Source organism: Chrysochloris asiatica, unplaced genomic scaffold (assembly GCF_000296735.1).
Source record: "Chrysochloris asiatica unplaced genomic scaffold, ChrAsi1.0 scaffold00232, whole genome shotgun sequence".
Lineage (NCBI taxonomy): Eukaryota > Metazoa > Chordata > Mammalia > Afrosoricida > Chrysochloridae > Chrysochloris > Chrysochloris asiatica.
The window spans coordinates 4,117,003-4,137,049 of record NW_006408750.1 but is presented as its reverse complement, the minus strand read 5'-3'; the positions used below and the strand labels follow the sequence as shown (position 1 = coordinate 4,137,049).

The window sequence follows — 20,047 nt, the reverse complement described above, 5'->3', positions numbered from 1 at the left end:
TCCATGGCACATAACAACAACAACATATTGAGACTTGAAAGTGTTTAATCAAAGCAGGTGGGGACAGGCATACAGGCAGAAGGAATATAGTATTCAAAAACCTAGAAGCAAGTATATATCAACATCCAGGAACTACTGAATGAATTCTATTATGGCTGAAGTTAAAAATACAAGGGATGATAACTGAGAAGACTGAAGGTGGAAGCAGAGGTCATTGCAAGAAGGTCTGTCATTCATGTTAAAGAGTTTGTATTTTATTATAAGAACAGTTGTAAAGAATTAAACATTTTAAGCAGAGAAGTGGTATGGGCAGACTTGCATTTTAGAAAGCTCACTATGTTAACAGCATGAAGAAAAGGTCCAAAGAGGCCAACACCATATGCAGAGTGAAGGGGACAATTGTTTCATTTCTGTTGTGCATAGGTCACTATGAGTCAGTACTGCCTCAATGGCACCTAACAACAACAAAGGTCAGTGGTTTGAATGCACCTGCCACTCCTCAAGAAAAAGAGTAGGCAATCTGCTTTGGTAAAGATTTACAGTGATGGAAACCCTCCAGAGCAGTTCTAATCTGTTTCATACTGTCACCATTCATCTCACCGCAGTGGGGCTGAAGTAGTCTAGAGAAGCAATGCTGGTAGCCTTGGCCAAAGAAGCTCCAGTAAAGATGGGAACACTAAGTTGAGAGTGATAGAACAAACCATACGACTTGTCTTGAAGTGGAGTGGAGATAGCAGAGGGGAGTGAGGACTCAAGGATGCCACAGACTTTGTTCTTTAGGCACCTAGGGGGTTGGCGGTGTCATTTACTGAGGTAAAGAGCACAGGGAGGGAAGATATTGGGAAGCACAGATGGTGAGATCAGTGGCGCTTCAGCACAGTTGAAAGAATCTGAGCTTATACTAATGAAAAATTAGAATAGACAGGAGGTGAATTTTCCTACCTGAAATACTCCTCCTCACTGTCAACAGGACCCATTGTACATATTGACCCCTTAATGGTACCCCAGTCTAATGACAAGAACAGTAGTAATTCTTGAATCAAAGGAAAGACAATAAAGAAGTCCCCTTGTTGCTGTTGTTGTAATCTGTCATCCACTTGATTTTGACTCATGGTGACCCTATATGTGTAAAGTAGAACTGCTCCCTATGGTTTTCAATGCTATGACTCTTCCAAAGTTGATCACCAGACCTGTCTTCTAATGTGGATCTTTGTTGTTGTTGTTGTTAAGTGCTATCAAGTTGATTCTGACCCATAGCGATCCTGTATAGGGTTTCCGAGGAGCAGCTGGTGAACTTGAACTGCCAACCTTGCAATTCAAGTGGCTTTGCAGTCTGGTGCATTAATCCACAGTGCCAAACCAGAGCTCCAATGTGGATCTTTGTCAACTGCTATATCATCAGAATCGGTTTGAGCACTGGAGAGTATACATCCCACTTGCTATTCATTTATGATGAAAGTGAAAAGGAAAGCTGGTAATAAAAACATGCCCTTCCCTTACTTACATAGCACAGAGCATTTCATTGTGCCTCGTGAGGCACTGTAGGATCAGTACTGGACTGCAAACCACAAAATTGACGGTTGAAATCTACCAGCTGCTCCTCAGAGATCGTATACAGGGTCACTATGAGTCAAAACTGACTCTATGGCACTTAATAACAATAACAATGTTTAAATTAAAAATGGATGTGCCATCCCTTCTGAAGTTTCCTTACCAAAATGTTAACCTGAATCTGAAGGAATCTATCAAATCAACAGTCTGGATCCAACAACCAGTTTACAGAAAATGCAGGGGTCTGAAAATCATGTTAATAGCATCACAGGGATCACAGAAATGGTTAAGTCCCAGAAAGTAGGACATTTGACATGGAAAAATATGTTTTTTTCAAACAAATAAATTGTAATAAGAGGAAGAAAAGCAGGCAGGCAGGCAGGTAGGAATGGGTAGAGAAGGGGAATGGGGAGAGAGACAGTAAAACAGATTTTAAGATTTGTATTTTACCACTTTGCTAAATATGTCATATGCAATATTCTTTTTGTTCTTAAGAGAGGGGAATAAAGCCAAATATAATAGTGGATAGACTCATTTGGATCTTGATTCAAACAAACCAACTTTGAAAAAATGTTGTGAGAAAATCAGGGGTGTTTGAACACTAAGATACTTGATGATATTAAAGAATCATTCATTTTTGTGTGTGATAATAGCCTTGTGTTATATATTCTTTAATTGATAGCATTTTGAAGATATTTACTATAGTATTATGTTGTTGTTGTTAGGTGCCATTGAGTCAGTACTGACTCATAGTGGCCCTATGAACAGCAGAATGAAACACTACCCAATCCTGGGCCAACCTCACTACTGTTGCCACACTTGAATCCATCAATGCTGCCACTTGGCCAATCCATCTCGTTGGGGGTCTTCCTGTTTTTCTCTGACCCTCCATCTTACCAAACATGATATCCTTCTCCAGTGACTGATCCCTCCTGACAATATGTCTGAAGTATGAGAGACGAAGTTTGGCCATCCTGGCCTCCAAGGAGCACTCTGGCTGCACTTCTTCCAAAACGGATTTATCATTTCTTTTGGCAACCCATGGCACTTTCAATATAGTTGATTTCAAATGCTGTTGAATTGGTTCTGACACATAGTGACCCTGTATAGGGTTCCCAAGGAGTTGCTGATGGGTTTGAACTACTCATCTTATAGTTCAAACTGAACTTGTAGTCTAGTGCTTATCCTACAGTGCCACACCAGGACTCCACTATAGTATTAGATGCACAAAATAACTGATACCTCAAATTTGCTTCCAAATAAGCTGGGGAGACAGGGAGACAGCTAAGAGTATAGGTGAAATAGGACTGATTCTGAAATGGTAATTTGTAAATATTGGAGTTGAGAGTTAGTCACATGGAATTTCTTATTTATTAACTCTACTTTTGAATACATTTGAAATTTTCTGGAATGAAATTTTCCTTATTGACTTGCCTAGAAATACAGTATTTAAGAGAAGCCATAATAAAGACAAAAGGAGCTCTGGTACTGTAGTGGTTACAAGTCGGGCTGGTAACCTCAAGTTCAGCAGTTCAAAACTACCAGCCATTCCACAGGAGAAAGATGAGGCTTTCTGCTCCTGAAAATATTTACAGCCCTGGAAACCCTATACAGGGTTGCTATGAGTCATAACCAATTCCACGGCACACTACCACCACCACCACCATAGTAAAGACCAAAGACGACAGAAAAAGAGCAGCAGCAAATTAGGATGCCAAAAGTGAGCATTCATCTCTCCCTTTTTGAAGAACTTATTTTCTATGCATTGGACTGGCAGTCCTATGCATAGTCACTCCACTTCCTTTGTGTTTGGAGGTGTTCCAAATGAAGCTTTGAGGCACATTCTCAGCTATTTCCATTTCTAATTTCTTTGATAAAATCCAAACCTCATCAGACTGTCAAAAGCATTTGGTCTTCTCTTTATAATAATACACACACACATATCTATCTATCTATCTATCTATCTATCTATCTATCTATCTATATCTATATATCTATATCTATCTATATATCTATATATAGATAGATATTTAACATATCATATGTTGTTGCTGTTGTTAAGTGACATCTAATCGGTTCCAACCGCCAACCTTGCGATTCAAAACAACCTTGCAGTCCAGAGCATTAACCCACAGCTCCACACCAAGACTGCAACATATCATATACATATATATTTAACATAGGCACTTGGGGACAGCCTCAGAGACCTTCTCTTTCTGCCCACATACTGACACTTTTCTTGCTGCCAAATCATTCAGTGCAGCATCAGACCTAGATACAAACTACTTTAATCACCTCTCATTAGAGATTGGGCTCAGGTAGTAGATATTGTTTGGCATGGAAACAGCAACAGTATAATAATATGTTTTATTAACATGCCTGTGTTGCTGTTACATTAAGGCTGGTTCTTGAAGCACAGCATTTAAAAAAGATAAGAAAAAAATTACACCTTGTTCTTTTCAGCACTACTATCAATCGACACCAGAAAATGCATGTCTAAATTGACTTCCACATAAAGCCTTATCCTCAAATGGAAATTAAAAAGCCTAAAGTCCTAAGAAGTCCTTTTTTAAAGGCTGGGTGGTATAAAAAGTTAATGTACTCAGCTGCTAGCCAAAAGTTTGGAAGCTTAACTCCATTCAGCGATACCTTGAAAGAAAGATCTGGTGATCTCCTTCTAAGCAATCACTGGAAATGCTAGGAAACATAGTTCAACTATGACACACATGGGTTGTCATGAGTCAGAATAAATTCAAAAGCAACCCTCTTTTTGTGTTTGTTATTACATTTTAAGAATATTTCTTTCAAGAGTCACCTCATACACAATTATTTAAAACAGTTTTTATAAAGCATCTAAGGAGCCCTGGTAGCATAGTGGACTATGAGGTGGATTGTTAATCACAAGGTCAGCAGTTCGAATCTACCAGTCACTCCTCAGGATAAAGATGGAGCTTTCTGCTCCTACAAAGATTTACAACCCTGGAAACACTATACAGGGTAACTATGATGCAGAACCAACTCAATAGCACACAACCATCACCATCAAACACCTGGAAAAGGTAACACCACACCCCTGAACACATTTGAAGTATAATGTTCGAACAAAGTATTTCCTGAAAACACAAGGGAAGAAAGCTAAAAGCAGGGATGAGTGAAAGAGGAGGAAAAGAGAGCAGCTAAGGTGGCGAGCAGACATAGGCAAGGTCACTGGTGGCAGAAGTCAAGCCTGACACACATCAGTTTCCCTACATTTGTCTCTGTTATTTCCTTTTGAATGTGCCAACATCATGTATCCAGAGACAAACAAAACCAAAGTTATTCTTGACATCGTTTACATGGCCAGGCGAGAAAGAGTTAAAAGCATTTCAGGAAGAAAGCATCTCCACCTCTTCTCCCTATGAAAACATACTCCTCTTGAAGCTTTTGTAGTCAACATTAGGCACATCATTCACAGTGGCCAGAGCCACATATTTATACCCACTGAAAGGTCAAGCAGCTGAATTCTACCTGGAAACTAAAATGGTCATTTACTTTCCACCAACCAACATCCCATCTCAGTCAATAGCCCTGGATATATATTTCATGTGTAATTTAGAGTTTTCTGTGAAAGCAACTCTTTAAATTTGAAGAAATGAAGGGGAAAGAAAAGTTAGAATATATCCAGTTTAAAGAAAAGCTTAAGAATTGATGCCTGTATCTACAATTCACAGAACTCAGACCATATCTTTTTGGAGTAGCTTTCCTATGAATTAAGCTTCCAGTGTGTGGTTATGTTATCTTGGTTTCACTCGAGACAAATGCCTTCGAATCTTAGTGCTTTCAGGCAGCTGTCTGAGATAACTTACTCATGATTAGATTTAAGAAAATGTACATCATTCTCTTCAACCAAGAACAATCTTCCCACTCTCTCAGGCATTGGAAGACAGATCTAGAAAGAATGGTTCATTTATTTCCATGCATCTGTGATTTTTGTTCTTAATAGTTATTGAGCATTTAGTTCAAAATCTGAACTTCTCTTTCCCAAATGACTTAGCTCCCATTTCATTTAGAGGTGGATCAAGGAGGCATTGATTGATGTCAATGGTATCCCTTACTTTCTTAAAGAGAAAGAATTGATAATTATTTAGCTAGTTGGATGGGAAAGGAGATGATATATCTTTTTATTATTTTAATTAAAGGAATTCTCAAAATACTTTGTGAGACAATCTGAGAAAAAAATAATCTGTGTTTCTTACGTCAGTTCTTACGTCATCAAAGTTCTTGGTTGCAGTGAAGAGAAACACATTCTCTGTGGTCGTAGTGGTGGTGATGTGCTGTCGAGTCAGTTGTGACACATAGGAACCCTGTATAGGGTTTCTGAGGATGTAAGTCTTTCTGAGAGCAGAAAACCTCATCTTTCTCCCGCAGAGTGACTGGTAGATTCAAACTACTGACTTTGCAATCAGTAGTCCAGCTTATAATCCACTAAGCTACCAGGGCTCCTTATGTTCCCCATAGGATTTCAGATCTACATGCTTTTCACTATCTCATTGTCTGACATTTTGCATTTACAATAGTAAAAATAAAAAAGTCTATTGTCCAAAACAATTTTGTGTATTAACAACATATGTCTGACAGTAACAAATACTGAGGTACAGGGTGAGAGTAATGCTCGCTGTAGAGGCTAAGAGTATGTGTCAACTTGACTGGGCACTCAGTGACTTTCTGTAATGATATAATCATCCTCCATTTTGTGGTCTGATGGGGACATCCTCCATTTTGCTTAAACATTGATTTCTGTACAATGACCTGGTCTTTGGAACTAATCATGTTAATAAGTGAAGAATGTGTGCATTGGATTTTGGTATACAAGCAATGTAGATAAACATGTTTCTCATCATCCTCTTATATACATACCTGTTGATTTTGTACCTGCTCATAATTTTACATTATTAAAATACTCACTAAAATCTATGCCAGGTCTACATGAGAGATCTGTTTAGAATGTTAAAGATTAGTTGAGGTGGAACCTAACCTTGTCATTATCCTACTCAGAGATTTTGGTCTGCAAAGCCTTCCTGAAAAACTTGAAAGCAAAAATAGGAAGAAGACTCATTAGTCTCTCCCTGTGACTATGAACCACCATATGCAAGGTCTTAACTTCTCTCTATTCATAGTTTGATTGTAATATAGATTCCGTTAAAGTGACTCTACATTATCCCTGAGTTACTAGAGGAGTATAATTGCTTGAAATTATTTTCTTGGACCTAAAGTGGTTGTCAATATATGAGAGGGTTTCAAAAAGTCCGTGGGAAAATTCCAGTATGTTTTAATTCCTTTTTGTTTTTTCATGTACTTTTTGAAGCCCCTTGTATATATCCAGGAAGAAGTTGAGTTCCTCTGAAAGGAATAACTTCGCATGCAGCCAACACCCTGCTTTCAAATACCTCCCACGGTTTTGCCCCATTAACCCCAGCACAACAGCTTGATGAATTAATGCTTATATGGGCACAGTTGGCAGCTTCTAATTAAATAATTATGGCTAAGCAGCTGCACGGAAGCTGTAATGCACCCTAGAAAGCCAGCTGTCAGTTTTATTGGTCCTGAGACAGAGGACAAGTTAACGCATAGCTCTGGATGTTGCCTACAAAGGGACCGTGTTTCATATGCAAGATATATGCTATACAGAATGAAGTTCCTGTGTGTTTGCGTTAGCCTATCCATGGAGAGATGGAAAGCAAACTACTCATCAGCAACATCTCAGCAACCCAGCAAAGGAAGCAGTTATGAGACCAGGAGAACAGATCACGTCCAAAGCAGTGTAAGGAGGACATAGTGTTAGACAGACTCATCTGTGATGAATGCATAAATGCCACGGAGTTGGGAGTTGAATAAATGTCAGGCTGCAGGTCTCATTCAAGTGAGCAGCTGGTTATAAATCTGACCTACTTGTGTTTGTGTCTTGCCTTCAGAATATACTTTTTATAAAACAGAGTTACATGTTCTGGGGAGAGGTATGAATGGTATGATTTTATTTATTCAACTGACACTTAAAATGCTGTGCTTTCAAATATTAGAAATAGGAGAACAATGTAAATATCACAAACCTATCATTTGAACTAGCTCCAAGACACAGTTTTCCAAAAAAGTTTGGTGAAGATATTTAGATATTTTGCTTTACAGAAGCATAGATAACTAGCAAGAGTCCTTCAAAGAAGACCAGAAAGCTGGACGCTTATCTCTACATAACTAGTAAAGTCACCAGGAAGAAGAAAGCATTATCTGACACAGAGGAAGTTATAGATTATAGATACAATCCATAGAAAGGGTTCTCAAACCAAATAATGTCTGTTATTACACATCAATATGCTACTGAACTGAAAGCTGATTCAGTTTTTCTCCATAGGCAGCCCATGTCGCTTTCCCTCTAACAGCCAGTGTGTGGTAACCCTGCTCAGAGAGCCTCAGCTTCCCACTGGCCTTTTCACTAAGGCTCTTAGCACCACCCTCAAAGGAATAAATACGCCTCTAGATGAGCATCAGACAGAAAAATGCAGCCCTACCTTTACCTTCAAAGTAGTTTAGACATTCCAACCCCATGATTTATAGATTTGCTTTAAAAAAAAAAAAATACAAGAAATCAAATGCTAACACGCTGAAAACATACTTCCTGTGGGATTCGCTTCACCCAACTCCTAGACTTGTTGGGAATCAGCAATCCCATCAAACACTTAACTGCACAGGCCGATTAATTGTGTTCCCATTGGAGAATCAATGTTTCTTTAGAATAGTGCTATTTCACAAAACTAGGCAATCTGCAGCATAAATCTTGATTTAAAACAAGTGCATGAACCTCGAAGACACCCTTACTTTAAAAGCTTAAGTATAATTGTTTCCTTTTCTTTTTTCCCCATGGTTTTCTTTTGTGTCAGTAATTTTACTACCTCAGCTGTCTGAAGGTGTTTGCTTGTGATTGACAATTCTCAAAGATATAGTTCCTTTTAAATAGATCCTAAATGAAGTTCTGTTTAATTAAGTCTGCAGTGCAACTTGTGCCACAGTACAGAATGTTAAAGATTCAAAACAGCACACTTGTGAAGCCTATAAGAGAACATTTCAGAATTTGGGGTGGGGGTGGGGGATGTTCAGCAGTCTATACTGCCATCTAGCCAAGACCACACTATTCAGGGCAGCATCCATTTGTGTTTTCAGAGGCCCTGATGAAAGCAAGTCTTTACCACCCTGCTTAATAGACCCCAAAGTTCAGCTTAAAGCAGAGATAGCAGTTCCTTTGTCCATTCTACTTTGACCAATTGCCAGTGGACCAACCATCATATTGTAAACACGGATCTTATCATCAGAATTCAAAAACTAACAAACTGACACGTGTCTGTCCCTTCATTCCATGTATTATATATACCAAAATCATTTGCACCTTGTGCTTTTGAGGCTTTTGAACAGTCTGTGTCTTCGCTGGAAAAATAAATAAAAGTTGCCTTGGGAAAAACAATGAGAGCTGATTGACAATCTCCAGTACTCAAGCTGGACCAAGAGTTAGAAAAACAAATGGCATTTCTTAGATATTGACTAAGCATGATGACCATATATATCTTTGAAGAAAATTGATACTCATGAAAAAAAATGAAAAGAACCCTTTGTACTTACGGTAGAAGACATATTCAGTGTAGCTTGACCAGATTTTGTCATCTGTATATTGATTGATGAAAGATGCTGTCACTGATGAGTTACAGGCCACCATGTGGAATCCACACTCTGACAACATATCAAAAGCCCTTTCCAGATGCTTGAATTTGAGATAAAATCTGGAGGTGTATCTTTCAGGGGCTCTGTCAGGGTCTCTGCTCTCATTCAAAGTTTCTCCAAAGACTTCCTTTGCCAAGGAAATCCTTCCACAAACCAAAATCCGGGGAACTCTCCGAAACTTGGCATCTGCTTGGCCCTCCCTACCCATGGTGCATGATCCCCTGTAGCCCACAGTAATGAAGCCCCACTTGCGGTCGGCAGGGAGCAGAGAGGAAGTGGGGCAGATCCTTGTGTCGCTTCCTTGGGAGGCATCTTCAAAATCACTATGGCAGAATTCATCTGGGCTCTGCTTGATTTCATCTGGGGTCAGGAGTTTGACCAAGTCCGGAAGCTGGAAATACTCAGCTTCCCTTTTCAGTCTTCCCCTTTCTGGAAAGTGATCAGGCAGGACCACCTGCCTGTCCCTGAGATAGTCCAGAATGTAACGGAACAAGAATCCATCTCTGTCAATGAAAAACCTTCCCTTAGAGTCTTTGGCTAGATCGTTAGCCGTGTCTCTCTTTGGGGAAAACATTTTCCACAAGAGAGAATGAGGGATGCTTATTAATGTGGAATGGCGAGTGAAATAAACTTGACCCCCCACATTCAGTTCCACCACCTCAGGGAAGGAGTTAGGAACTGCAGCTCCTTGTTCTCGAGGATAACGACCACAGTTTCCACTCATAGCCATTGCCCTTTCTTCCTCTTCTCCTATTGTAAGTTAAAGGTGCAATCCAATGGAATCACAGTCTTATCTTTTGCATCAACTTGAAAGGGAGGGAAAAGGATGCTAACTTGTAAAAGCAGCCTTTTCTTGTCCCAGTTTTTTCCCAAGAAAGCAATATGTAGAAGAGTCCACAGGTGAAATATGCTGAAAAAAGTAGCTTAAACCCTGGGCTGGTGGAGAGCTATTACTTCATGGAATATAATCAACTTATGTACATCCAATCTTCCACCAAGCTCAGAAGGCAAGACAGGCCAAGTCCCCAGTTACTCACAGGTCTATCGGAAGGAAAAAAAGAGAAAATTATTTCCTTAAATCCAGCATGAGTCAGAAAAAGAGAGATGGCTGAAGAGAGGAGAGAGAGGAAGAGGGAGGGAGGGAAGAAGGGAGGGAGGGAGGAAGGAAAGGAGGGAGGAAGAAAAGAGATTATTTTACATAAGCAGCCTTGAAACTACTGATTTCAGCCATTCTTCAACTGAATTATAGCATCTCTCTTGTTATTTTGTGTCTACATGTTTATCCATATATCTGTCTCCAGCAATTATTAATAGCAACATTCCTATTTGCAATTCTGCATTTTAAAAGCATATACAACTGTCAACTTCTAAAAGGGGATTGTTTTATCAGCTGACAGGGAAAGCAATAAGCCAAAGAGCTTACCTTAACTGAGAGCTGGAGACCCAGTTCTTGTGAAGAAATACCCATTTGCAAAGCAATTAAAATCCACAGTCACACTGAGTCTGGATCTTGTCAAATCCCAAACAGGTAAAGGACAGAGGTATCAATGAAATGTGTCAGAGAAATTTGCTCTTAGAAAACAGTAATCATGTGTGCGTGTATTTATATAATGTATGATGTAGGTATTGATATATTCACTTGCAATCTCAAGTTGAAAACAAGTCACAAAAAAGTTAAACTGTGATGAGAGGTGGTTGGGTTGAAGAAGCAAAGCAGAGAAAAATATTTAACCAAAGCTTCTCCAGGAAAGAAAAATTTTAAAAACCAAACCTTTAGAAAGGATCCTTAAAACAGAAGAGAGTTGCAAGAGGGAGGACGGAGGGACCGGGACTTAGAAGGTTTTCAGAAAGCCCAGGAACAAGAAGACAGACAGATGTGCTCTGCTGGGGTCCCAGGTAGCCACCCCACCTGCCGGCAAGGGCAAATGATTTCCCATGTTCCCAGCCAGGTGGGAGCCGGTCCACCGCAGCACAGAGGAGCCTGCGGGGGGCTCAGGACTCTGGCTTCTCAGGCGGAGGAGCTGGGTGGTTCCACAGTTCCCAGTGCAGTTCGGATGCTGTTGTTTCAGCAGTGCAGGCAAGAAACCATCCAGGGAAATGACTATTACATCATCTTAAAGGAATATGGCTTGGAGACAGCGGAGGCAGCTCGGAGTCACGTCCTCCTTGGTGACGGGTTGCCAGGACTGCACGGGGACGGGGACGGGAACGGGGACGGGGACGCAGAGCTCTGGCTGTGGGCACGCGGCTCCCAGGCGCACCGGGCTTGGGGCGGGGACACGGAGCTGCGCAGCCACTTCCCACCCCGTTCTGTCCTGTCCAGAGTCAGAGATGCTAGGGTCTCTTCTTTGCCCTTTCATTCTTGCCAGGCCCCTTCCCATCTTAATCCTCTATAAAGAGCTAAACATTTGAAAAAACGAAAAACTCTTTTCCCAAGTACTAAATATTTGCTGAAGGGCAAATTTTCCCCCTTTAAAAAAGTCACACTGAATAACTCAATGTTCAAGCCACAGAGTGGTTTTTTGTTTGTTTTTAACTGAAAATGATTAAACAATGTTCTCTTAAATAATCTCCTGTCTTGCATCCTTCTCCATCCCTCTGCTGCCTCTCTTCCTGACTTCCCAACCCAGCAAATAAGTAAACAAATAAATAAGTCTCTCTGGAATTAATGACATGTATTCAGAATGACTAGATGAGACCACAGGAAGTCTACAGTAAGACTTTAAAGCAGTAAACTCATTTTCTTAGTTTACCTGTAAGAAATTGTTACCTGCCATCTTTTTTTTTTTTTCTGGGGTTGTTTCCCTACTAAGCATCTCTTTGGACTTGCCCAACCCCCTCCTACTCATCCCAAGAGGACTTGGTGGAAGACAATGGCCTGCTAAGAGACATTTTACCCCTGTCCCAGAGGGCTCCCTTAAGTGCATCATTAGAGTTTCAGGAAGGCATTTCCAGGGCAACCTAATCCACTGACAAAGTGCTTCCAGTTGAGCCTGCCAGTCAATAATGGCCCAGCCAACAGTTTACAGTAAGCCAGCCATTTCCCCTTTAAAATCACCAGTATCTTAGGGCTCATAGTACTTCATCTATGAATAATATATATGAGGCACACTACATTCCCAAACATTTGTTATTTTAAAAAGTGAAAACCAAAACTGGAAGGGAAGCTATGAATTAGATGTGCTTTGTAGGATACACATATTGTTGCCAACTCTTGTCTCCAGAATTATCTGGAGTTTGATAGGAAGATAGACTCAGCGATAGGATAAATTAATATTGAGTTTAACTATCTTTTCTCCCATAAGCATCGGGTTACTACACACATTCAGAGTATTAACTAACATTCCAACACCTGATTATATTTGCCTTCATTTCTTTGACTAATGCATTAACCTGTTCTGGCATCAATCATTGGGATTTTAATTTTGAAATAAATGAAGGAACTTATTGCTATTTGATGCAATTATATCGCCATCTAGTGGTAATATAGTATCAGTGCAAATCTGTAGCTGACAACTTTGAAAAAACACACTTTTACCTCTAAAAGATTCTGATTAAAAGCTGCTTCCACAGGGTTTCCAAGGCTGTAAACCTTCACTGAAGGAGATTAGCACATCTTCCTCTCACAGAGAGGGTGACCATGGCCATGAAATCGAACCACTGACCTTTTGGTTAATATCTAAGAGCTTTAACCACTGCACCTCCAACGCGCCAATGCGAGATTTTTAAAAGTTGCATTTTATTTTTAAGTTTTGATAGTGATTTGAGTTTACTTGGCACACACTACTTATCATAGCAACAGAATTAACACTGGATTGCCACCAGGCCAAGGAAAAATTAAGTCTGAATCTATGCCTATTTAAGTGTTTTAAGCATAATGTTTTATTTCCTTTTATTTATAACACAATAGGCTGGTACACTAAGACAATTGGAATTGGGTACTAAAATATTCTGAGCACAGATTGGCAGAAGACATAGGAAGGGTGTCAGAGAAATAGTCATTTCAATCTAAAAGGGATTTGAGAAATCAAAGTTAACCATCCCATTTGAAAGGTAAACAGAAGACAAGAATGGGAAAATGCTTCCAGTGTGCCCAAGGTCCTGGTGTGGTGCTGTAGTGTTAAGCACAGCACCACAAGGTCAGCGATTCAAACACAGAGCCACTCTTCAGAGACCTTATATAGGGTCACTACGAGTTGGAATTTACCAGAAGGCCCTAACACAACAATGGTCATGCAATTCCTGAGTAAGCGGGGCAGGGCCTATCTAAACCACTGCGTCTTCAGAATGTTTCGTATCATTTCCATAAACATTTTTTTAAAGTTTTTATTGTGAATTGATAGTTTACATGGGAGAACATCAATTTTACATTCATTGCTTCATTGCACTGATTTCAATCCCCTCTGTGCATTCAATAGTATTTGCTTCTATTCCCTTTTTTGGAGGGAGGGGGGAATGTACACAAAAACACTCAGGAATATATAATCTTTTAAACAACCAAAGGGTACATTCTGCAGGCCTGCCTCCTGGCAGCCAGCACTCAATCTCTCTCTTTCCATGAGTCTGGAGTCCTCAGCTGCTCTATCTCTCCATGTCTGCTCTGCCTCCATCTCGGGTAGCTCTGCTTCTCTGGATTGTTGTTGTTGTTGTTAAGTGCCATAGAGTTGGTTCCAACTCATAGTGACCCTGAATAGGGTTTCTGAGGCTGTAAATCTTTACGGCAGCAGAAAGCTTCATCTCCCGTGGAGCAGGTGGTAGTTTGAGTTCATTCTTGCAGCCAATGAATTTTAAGATCCTTCTAACCTATGGGACTTATCTTCAAACATTATACAAGAAAACCTTCTGCTGGGATCAAGAGAGTTTTTATTGATCTATATTTATGCAGATTTATAAATGTATTTGATCATAAACTGTTTTCATCCACATTGACTGTCTGTAGGTTTTTGAAGGTGGTGACCAACACATAGGTCACCAGTGTATAGAGCTTGTTTGGTAAATCGTCATCCTTATGATGTTTTCTGGACAACCGCACCCAGATAAGGTACGTGACGTTCCTGATTCCTTTGGCCCAGACAGCTTTGTTGAGCCTGGTGTCCATGCGCACATCTGGTGTTCCCATCTCCTTCATGGTAAATTTCTGAATCTCCTTGAGTCCTCGAGAGGCACGCTTCTTGAAGTCTACTCCATGGATGCGCTTGTGAATGTTGATGGTGTACTCTCTGGTCATCACTTCGTTGATAGCAGAACAACCCTTCTTCTTCTCGCCACCCTTCTTTGCGGGAGCCATAACGATGGGAACAGGTTAGAAAAGAAGAGCCTTGACTCATTTTTAATCTTAGTCAGGAAGCCCTCACTGAAACCTAGTCACCTGGGTGTCCCTACAAATATCTGAAATATTAGTGGCATAGCTTCCATCATCACGGCAATATACAAGCCACCACAATGCTAGAAATTGATAGTTTATGGTTCATTTATTATAATAAACAGTTAAACCCAAACAACTATTTTGATAATCTCACTTAGACACATCTTTTTTTTAATATGCATCATAAAATAGAAATGTGAGTTTCTTTCACCTTCTGAGAGGTCAGAGGTTCCCTGAAGCCTAAAGCTCATACATATTTGGGATTCACAGATCATAGATTAACATCCCCTGATCCATACTCTTCTCTGTTCCTTTAGTCTCAGAGATGCAAACAAATGAGAACCAAAGCCATCCACCACACAGAGATTTAGATAGTGCTAGGGTAAGCTAGTGTGTCTGAGGAAGTTGTCAGCAAGCCCGGCTGTTTGGTGCCTTAACAAGAGGCAAGAAGCCAAGTCTAGGCTTAAAGTGTATCCCTGTCCTTCGTGTCAGCAGATAACACGGCTTGTGTTATTATTCTCTTCTGGCAGCTCTCCACTGAAACATTGTGGAATGGCACACACGGTCCGAAGGCTGCACAAAGCAGAGCAACAGATTTCTCTGAAGAGAAGAGTCAGTTTTTTGGGGTTTTTTTTGTAATATTCAAGCACACCATGCATAAAATGGTGAAAATTGTCTTTGCCTCTCTGCTTCTTGTTCTGACTTTCACACACCCCCATAGCTGCATGTTGAAGGGTATATTCTCCAAAGGACAATTGTAATTTTGGAATGATGGAATCACTCCTCTATCATCCTCCCCTAACACGCCCATAAGTTCCCTCTATCCTCAAGCCAAGATAGCTTTTATGCTGACTGTCTCTGTTACAGGGAGGGAATTGATTTCATAAACACACTCATACTAAGATGCTGTGCACGCAATGTGTAACAGGTCCCAAGGATTCCTACATTATCAATGCCATTATCATCATCATCAGCTGCCATTTATGAAGGGCAGATTATCAAGTGCTCTTAACAGTGACCTGTGATACAGCCATTTCTCCTCTTCCAGCACTTCCTGACTGGTGGTGTGACCTTGAGCAGGTGACTTAATGTCTCTGAGTCAGAGTAAAATGACAATAATAAGATCTGTCTCTTAGGCATGCTGTGCAGATTAGACAAGCATGCAGATTACATGCTTACATACATGTAAGACCCTTGGCACATCCCTTGGCTTTTAGCAAGTTCTTTAAATTAAATCGGTATAAATTGTATTCATGTTAGGGGTAAAAGCAGCTGCTTTCACCATTGTTGAACCCACATTGAGGCAAAAAGAGAAATTCAGTTCTGGTTCCAAAATCTTTGCTTGTTCCAGTATGCAGTTTCAGGTGAAGGCCATTGCTAATTATATACATATATTGTTGTTAAGTGCTGTCAAGTCAGTTCTGACTCATAGAAACCCTGGATAGGGTTTATAAGGAATGGCTGGTGAACTTGAACTTCTGAACTTGCATTTCAAACTGACCTTGCAGTCCAGTGCATTATCCTGCAGCACCACATATTAATAAATATTAACAATATTTATTATTAATGGGGATGGGATTTTAAGCTTTGGTGGGGAAGATGAGGTAGCAAAATGGAAACTAATAGTAATCAGTATTCAAATACTTAAAAAAGAAAATGCTACTATTTTCTACCAGTGTTCTGGTACTGCTCCTTTCCCGGCCCCATGCATTCCTCATGGAGTTAGGAAGTACTTAGGTTGTGTCTGCAGAGCACTAGGTTACAAAGTTGAATTCTGAATTCAGTGCCTTCTCTGACCTCTAACACTTACAACCGCTCACACTTAAAATCATACCACTGTGGGTGGGGGTGAGGGGTGTGGGGGGACATTTGTAAAGTTTTAGATGATTGAGAATTGCTTTTTATTTGCAGAAAATGCCTGATACTGCATCCAGCTTTTAGCCCTACACAGTTTACAGATGATTTCAACAAACCACTTAACCTCAGGTGGTCTCTGCTTCGATATCTGTAAAATGAAGCTGTCTCCTCTTATAGAGATACTGTGACTGATGACCAGAGAAAGATAAAATGCAGCTGCCACATCATCAGAGACCTACTAGGAAGTGATTTGCTATGTAAGGAACAAAGGAAGAAAGCTGTGCACGCTCTGCTTTTTTGTTCATGCAAAGACTTAACAAGGACTTGTAAAAATGAAGACTTCCATAATCTTAAAATTAGAAGAAAACCCCTTCAAAGTTATATAATCCAGCCCCAGCTCCTGATTAAAATTTGAGGTAATAGCCAACATTCACACTTGTCATTTCTCCCATAGTATCTTCTAGAAAATACATTTGAAGTCTACTCTCATATAAAACACAGAATAACAAGGTTGTTAATATCACCATGGTGCCTCTGGGAGAAAGTCTGCAGGATATAGTATTTCCAAGTGGACTACCATTTTGAGATCTGAGCTGTAAAAATTTTTATACAGATCTGAAAAAAGCAAGGACTTTTTGCCAGTTATAAAGTATCATTGTTGTTAAGTTTCACTGAGTCGATTCTGACTCAGAGTGACCCTGTAATAGGGTTTCTGAGGAGTGGCTGGTGAGTTTGAACCACTGACCTTGTGGTTCAAACCGACCTTGTGGTCCAGTGCATTATTCTACAGTGTGGCACAAGGACTCCATGAAGTATTAGTAGGGTCTAAAGTTTTTGATCCCCTGTTCATCTGGGGTTTTGGTATGGTGTTGTAGAATAAGCCCTGGACAGCTAACCACAAGGTCAGTGGTTCAAACCCTCCAGGCTTTCCTCTGAAACCTTATACAGGGTTGCTATGAGTTAGAAACGACTCAATGGCAGACGACAACAGCAATCTAGCTGTCAGTTTGCCATACTATGGTGGCTGATAGTTCATATACCACAGTATCAGTCATGGCAGACAGATTTCAGCAATATTCCAAACTAAGATGGACAAGAAAGAAAAGACTGGCAATCTACTTTCAAACATAAGTCAATGAAACCTTATGGATAGCAAATGGATTCGAGCATACCAAGTATGAGGACTATGACACAAGATCCGACAACATTTCATTCTGTTGTATGTTAGTGCTTGGAGCCAACTCAACAACAGCAACTAAAAACAACAGTTTTGGATATGTGTATGCAGGGTGAATGTATACACTTCTGTTGGAGATATGGAATATCTTAGAAATGAAGACGTTTCTGTGGAACAAGCGGTCAAAATTAAGACTACAATTTGGCCAGGAAGTTGAGTAAAGACAATTTGTACATATGTGTTTTGAAGCTGTGATTGGAACCTAACCAACAGAAATACAAACTCTGCCTCTTAAAATGAATTGGCAAGTGAGGGGGCAAAAAAAAAAAAAAAGAATATGTTTGCCCAGTTATGAAACAATTGGTGCTATTAAGATGCTCCCAAACCAAACTGACTACTGTCTAATTGATTCTGAATCACAGTGACCCCATAGGGTGAGAACTGCCCCTAGGGTTCCAAGGCTGTAAAACGTCACAGAAGTGAACTGCCACATCTTTCTACCACAGAGTGACTAGTGGGTTGGAACCATCAACCTCTCATTTAAAGCTAAGTGCTTTAACTGGAACAAATGCACGACTTATTTTAGAAACATCTGCAAAGAACACAAAAGTCTAGCCTTGCTTACCCCTACACTCCTTCTAGTAGTCTGCTTAACCGTGTTGTATAATTCAATACATGATGTTTGTCACATGCCTGCATATATTACACATGTTGTCATAGTTCTTATGTTCGCATACATGCATATTACCTAATGTATCAATTGCAAAAAGCAGTACAGTTTGTGGGCCAGTAAATGTAAACCTTTTAGGAAATCTTCTTTTGACATGATATCATGGTCATTTCAAAATATGAAATAGATAAAAATCAGGATAAATGTAGGTGTTTAGCGCATAGTTATAGCATTCATTTATTTAAACGACTACTAGTCAGAACTTGCAATAATATGCCAATGGTCTCTACTGTGACTTTTTTCTAAGTAATTTAGTAAGTTTTAACTCCTGAATCAACTTCTAGGAAACACTGATAGACTTTGACTATCCTGGTTACAATGAAAAGGTTTTAGAATAAAGCTGAGAGGAGTTTGAAACAGGCATCTGCCCACTGTATGATCTTGGGCAAATCATTTTGCCTTTCTGAGAATATGTTCCTCATGTATATATTAGGAATAAAAATATCCACTTTGCGGGATTGATATAAGGATTAGAGTTAATGTTCTGAAAGTACCTGGCACATAGCAAATGTTTAATAAGTAATGGACAATCATATTATATTTATGTTAGTTCCATTGTCTCCTCTAAGCCTCTTCCTCCATTTTCGGCCCATACCCATGGGTCTATGTGACTGAGTGGATGCAAGGGTACCACATTATTCATTCATCCTGGTAATGGTGCTGATCCGCTTTCTAAAAGCCTGCTAGGAGAGGGATCGGAAAGAAGAAAGAAATAGTGGGGACCTCTAAGCACATTTGTCCTTGGAGATTGATAATTAGTTCATTTTAAAACACATGCTCTTACCTTAGAAAGTAGCTACACCTTTCAAAGGATGATGAATGGAAGAAAGGGAATGAATCAGCTGACTCTTTCAAATTATCTCACATCATTCTACAGTGATTCAGCACAATCACTTTGGTAAAGTAATTGTTTATAGAAGGCATTTTTCACAACTAAATCCAAACATGTCATTCTTCTAGGTTGAAATGAATCTTACCAGTGGCATCTGCAGATGGGAACTGAAGGAAGAGAGAAGGGCAAAGACCAAATAAAAAATGGAAAGATTTAGCTCATACAGCAAGATTGAGTTGCCTTAGTTTAGGACTTAGGAAGTCAAAGCTGAGAATTGCAAGTATGCTCTGAATACAACATGGTACCCATAGCACTTTACTTCCCCCCACCCTTGCTTTTTGAGGTTTTTTTTTTGTGTGTGTGAGAAATTCATAGAGCAGGGATCATATGTCATTCATCTTTGTATCCCCAACATATAGCTCAACATCTGGCATCTGCTTAATTAATGTTTGTTAAATTCAATTTCAGGAGCAAGAACAGTATCTTCACAGTGGCCCAAGAAATCAGGGTGCAAAAAGGTTATTGGTTTGGAATATAAGGTTGTTGTTGTTAGGTACCATCGAGTCAGTACCAACTCATGGTGACCTTATACACAACAGATCAAAACACAACCCTGTCCTGCACCAACCTCACAATCATTAAGCTTGAGCCCACTTCTGCTGCCACTGTGTCAGTTCATCTTTCTGGAGGGTCTTCCTCATTTTCTCTGACCCTCCAATTTACCTTCTCAAGGGACTGGTCCCTCTTGATAATATGTCTGAAGTATGAGAGACAAAAGTCTGGCCATCCTGG

General features: G+C 39.9%; 2 protein-coding genes across 2 annotated transcripts in view; both read right to left on the bottom strand.

Moving 5' to 3' along the window:
• The window catches only part of KCTD16 (potassium channel tetramerization domain containing 16), a 437,534-nt gene extending 427,192 nt beyond the window's left edge, over positions 1 to 10,342 (bottom strand). Inside the window, exon 1 of the mRNA XM_006873268.1 lies at positions 9,196 to 10,342. Within this exon, the coding sequence (XP_006873330.1) occupies positions 9,196 to 10,024 (829 nt within the window). The 5' untranslated portion in view covers positions 10,025 to 10,342. The remainder of the gene's footprint in view (positions 1 to 9,195) is intronic.
• Positions 10,343 to 14,197: 3,855 nt separating this feature from the next.
• Positions 14,198 to 14,581, bottom strand: LOC102832706 (60S ribosomal protein L31-like). The gene has a single exon (XM_006873270.1). It carries the CDS (start codon positions 14,579 to 14,581, stop codon positions 14,198 to 14,200), a length of 384 nt encoding a protein of 127 aa, XP_006873332.1.
• Positions 14,582 to 20,047: the final 5,466 nt, after the last annotated feature.

What these genes read in the sequence shown, in the direction of transcription:
- LOC102832706 (XM_006873270.1), bottom strand. Translation starts at nt 14,581, where the DNA reads ATGGCTCCCGCAAAGAAGGGTGGCGAGAAGAAGAAGGGTTGTTCTGCT.